Raw genomic sequence first — 4,084 nt, 5'->3', positions numbered from 1 at the left:
CCTAGACGGAGGGGGGGCCCTTGGGGGGCTAGAGGGGGCTAGAGGGAGGGGGCGCTGGAGAAGCCCCAGTCATTCCAGCCATGCCCCCCTCCCCGCCCCCCAGTGGCACACAGTGTTAGTCACCAGGAGTGGAAAGCCCCCAGTGGGACTCTGAGGCCGTGAGTGTGAGGGAGGGGGGTGAGTCAGGGCTGCCCCCACCTCCTCGTGCCCACAGCGAGCCCCGATCGCTCTCTTGTCTCGGCAGTCTCAGCCCCAGTCTCCCGTGTTCGGCTCCGGTGCGAAGAATCCTGGCGTCCCCGTGTCCCGAGACAGCCTGGGCTCCCCCTGCCCCCGTGGAGCCGGCGAGGAGGAGCATGTGTACAGGTACCAGGCCCGGAGCTCCGGGGCGGGTCAGACCGCTGGCTTGGCCAGCTCGGTAACGGCAACGATAACAGCGTTAAAGCTAGCATTCAGGGGGCACATCAGAGTTGGCAGGGGCTTGACGGGGTTCTCTCATTTGAGCCCCACCACAACCCTGGCAGCCGGGGGCTCCAGCTCTTCCCAGGTTACAGATCAGGAAACTTAAGGCAAAGAAAACACCCAGCTGGTAAGTGTCGGAGTTGAGATTTGAACTCGGGTCTTCCTGATTCCAGGTCCAGCACTCTGACCATTGTGCTGGAGACACTTCACCTCTGCCTCAGTTTTCCTCGTTTGTAAAAGGAGAAAATTGGAGTAGGGCCTTTCCAAATTCTCAATTATTTGACCTTTTATTGCCTCTTCTGTACAGTAAAGGGTTGGATTAGATGACTGTAAAATCTAGTCTGGCTCTGCACTGGTGACCCTCTGGGGGCCCTTCCTCACCTCAGAGTCTGTGCGGGTGACAGCCCTGGGCCTGCCGGCTTCTCTGCAGTGGGGCGAGGCCCCACGGAGGGCACCGGCGAGAGGGGCTTAGAGGACGAACCAACGCCATTTGTGGTGGTTGTTAATAAGGATGGTTATTGGGAGGGCCAGGAGCCCCCCGGCATCCCCATCTCTTCTGCCCCCTCTCCTCCCCTCTCCCTCCTCCTCCTCACTTGCCCTCTCTCCTCCTTTCTCTCTGCCCCTCTCCTCCCTTCTCCCCCACTCCTCACTCACCCTCTCCTCCCCTCTCCTCCCTCCTTTTTCTCCTCTCCTCTCCTCCTCCTCCTCTCTCCCCTTCCTCCTGCTTCTCCCCATCCTGTTAGGTGGAAGTGGCCCTTGTTGCCCAACACTTGCCCTTGTGTCCTGACTTGGGCCCCATCCATCTGTCCTCGGCCACCTCTTCGGGCAGCTGAGGGTGAAGACTTCCTTCCTGCCTCCGCCCGTCCCTGCCCCACTCATTGCTTATCTTCCTGTTTGGAGAGATTGCCTCCCGTCGGCCCCGTGAGCGCTGTCCTCACAGGGGAACAGAATTTGGGTCAGAAAGGGAGCTCGATGGCCACCAAACCCGACTAGACTAGATGGTCTGCCCTGAGACCTCCAAGGATGGCTCTGACTGCTGGGAGGCTTTCCTTGCACGTGCCCTCATAGGCCCCAGGCGTCAGGCCCTTTGCCCTCCAGGATGCCCACTGGCACAGATGCCCCTGTGTCCGGGGTAGAGGGGTTTCATGGGCCTCTTGGCTTCCTCCTTCCCCAGCTTCCCCAATAAGCAGAAATCAGCTGAGCCTTCGCCAACCATGAGCTCGTCACTAGGCAGTAACCTGTCGGAACTTGACCGGCTCCTCTTGGAACTGAATGCTGTCCAGCACCCCGCGTCTGGCTTCTTGGCAGGTAAGGGGGGCCCCCAGGTGGGGCAGCGGCGTGGCCTTCTTTCTTGGGGACCCTCCCAGGGCATCAGAGTGGGCTGCCATGGTCATTGACCACCTTTCTCCTCTTCTTTCCCAAGATGATGCCAACCAGAGCCCTCCAGTGCCCGGGGGTCTAAGCCCCCACTATGGCATCCCTGAGAACAACAGCCCCCTGGGGGGAAAGGCCACCCCTCCTGTGAAGGAGAAGCCCAAGCGGAATGGAGCCCGGGGCTTGGAGGACCTGCGCCCCAGCGTCGAGAGCCTTCTGGACGAGCTGGAGAGCTCCGTGCCCAGCCCTGTGTGAGTGCCAGGCCGGCCTGGGGGGGGGCAGCCCCGGGCCCTCCCAGCCTTGCTAGGGCAGTCTTTGAGCTTCCTCGTTAGGTTTGGGGGGATCCTGCTACATTCCTCACTGCTCCCTGCCTCTCTCTGGACTCCCTGACTCATTGCTCTCACCTCCTCCCGAGGGGGGGAGAAGCCTCGACCCCAGCAGAAATAAGAAGAGCCAGGACGGGGCAGGAATTCGCGCTTCATTCCTTTCTCTCTGGCATGGGAAGGGGCAGCGGGGTGTGTTGGGAAAGGTGTTGGCCTTGGGCAGAAACTGGGCCCCAATCCCACCTCTCCCACGTCCTGCTTGGGCTGACCACCATTTCTGGGCCTCCGTTTCATCGTCAGTAAGTTGGGGCTGATAACCCTCCTCCCAGAGTTGGGGTGGGGCTCGGGTGAGAGGATGGCTTTGGGAATCTCGGGGGTCAGCGTGAAGCCGCAGACCCTCAGGGAGCTCTGCCTTCCTCAGACCCCCCAGCAAAGCCACAAGCCTTGGGAAGGTATGATGGGGCGCCAGGGAGAGCGAGAAGCCCCAGGAGGGCGGCAGGCGCTGTCGTGTCTTTTGGCACAGAGCAGGTGCTTCATATGTCCGTTCCCAGTCAGAGGCAGAGGCTTAAAATAAGAAAGGAAGGAGGGAAGTCCTGATCCTGACCCCCCGGAGAGGGCATCTGCCCCTCACTGTGCCCGTGTCCCCCCGCAGCCCGGCCATCACTGTGAACCAGGGAGAGATGAACCATCCCCAGCGCGTCACGTCCAGCCAGCAGCAGACCCGCATCTCGGCCTCTTCTGCCACCAGGGAGCTGGACGAGCTGATGGCCTCCCTCTCGGACTTCAAGGTGCTCTGTGGGCCCGGGTCTTCCCTGTTCCCGTCCCCCTGTGCCCCCACCTTGGGCCTGTGGCCGAATCTGGGCACACACGCTGCCTACCGCTCCAGGTCCTCAAGGCAGCAGAAATGCAGGGCCAAGAGAGCCCCCTGGGGCTGCGGCCGAGCAGGCACCAGGATGCCACCTTGGCCAGGCCAGCTAGAGGGTGGTTCCTGCCTCGTGCGGGCACAAAGGGCCTCTGTCCTTCCCTGGGCTCCGGGAGGCGTGGGCTGTTGGGGGAGGGGGGGGACGTCGGGGATCCAGAGCCCAGAGGCCTTCCCCTCGTCCAGACCCCCGGCCGGTGTTTGGCCCTGCCGCCCGGCACCTCCTCCCTCCTCTCTGCCTTCCAGCCTCCTGACGAATGACTTGTTCTCTGCCCGGAGTCCGAGAGGCTCGCTCTGCAGCCTTCCTCTCCTCCCCCCTGTGGTCTGGCAGCTGGGCCTCTCGTTCCCACCAGCCACGACTGTGGGAAACCCAACACCTCGGGCTGGCGGGTGGGCACTGACCAGTAGCTTATTCTGGGTCTCTTGCCATGCCCTGATTCCCTCCCAGCCCAGCCTCCAGGCCTCCCTCCCTCCCACAGCTCAGGGCCGGGCGAGGGCTGCCAGGATGGCTGCCAGGATCTAAGTGGCTATCGATGGGGATTGATCTCTCGAAGAACTTGCTGACCCGGCCTTCCGTTCTGGGTCAGCTGGCAGCCTGGGGGCAGGGCAGGGAGCCGTCCCCCACCGGCCTTGTGATGAGGAAGGGGCAGCTTTGAACCAGGCTCTGCAGAGGTGGGCTCTGCCCCGGAGAGACCAGAGAATGTCCTCTGGGCAGCTCTAGTCAGGCACAGGGCAGGAACCCTCGAATGTGGCCCATGGTCAGAAGCATCCCTGTCAGGGGCTCTGCTTTGGGCTGTGTGGTGGTCAGTGACCCATCTGGGGTGGGGGTGGGGGCCGGAGAAGGCGTGGCTCCTCAGAGGAGACCAACTCAAGGTGGGGAGCCAGGAAGACGGCTTCTTGTTGGACAGAGAAGGCTTCAGAGGCAGGAAGGGAAAGCCCAGCAAGGGACGTTTCTTCATCATTCTGGGCTGTAGAGGGCTTCTTTATAGAGGGCAGGTGTGCAGAGAGG

General features: G+C 62.3%; 1 protein-coding gene across 1 annotated transcript; it reads left to right on the top strand.

Annotated features, from left to right (window-relative positions):
• Window positions 1-214: 214 nt before the first annotated feature.
• On the top strand, window positions 215-4,078 carry LOC123255589 (paxillin-like; the record flags this gene model as incomplete). The annotated part of the gene is made up of 5 exons (XM_044684355.1): window positions 215-363; window positions 1,634-1,767; window positions 1,883-2,084; window positions 2,809-3,042; window positions 3,345-4,078. Coding segments are annotated over 5 exons (858 nt in total), but the record flags the coding sequence as incomplete, so codon positions are not given.
• Window positions 4,079-4,084: the final 6 nt, after the last annotated feature.

This window comes from Gracilinanus agilis, unplaced genomic scaffold (genome assembly GCF_016433145.1).
Source record: "Gracilinanus agilis isolate LMUSP501 unplaced genomic scaffold, AgileGrace unplaced_scaffold49158, whole genome shotgun sequence".
Taxonomy (NCBI): domain Eukaryota; kingdom Metazoa; phylum Chordata; class Mammalia; order Didelphimorphia; family Didelphidae; genus Gracilinanus; species Gracilinanus agilis.
The sequence above is the reverse complement of the archived record's forward strand: the minus strand, read 5'-3'. Positions and strand labels throughout refer to the sequence as shown.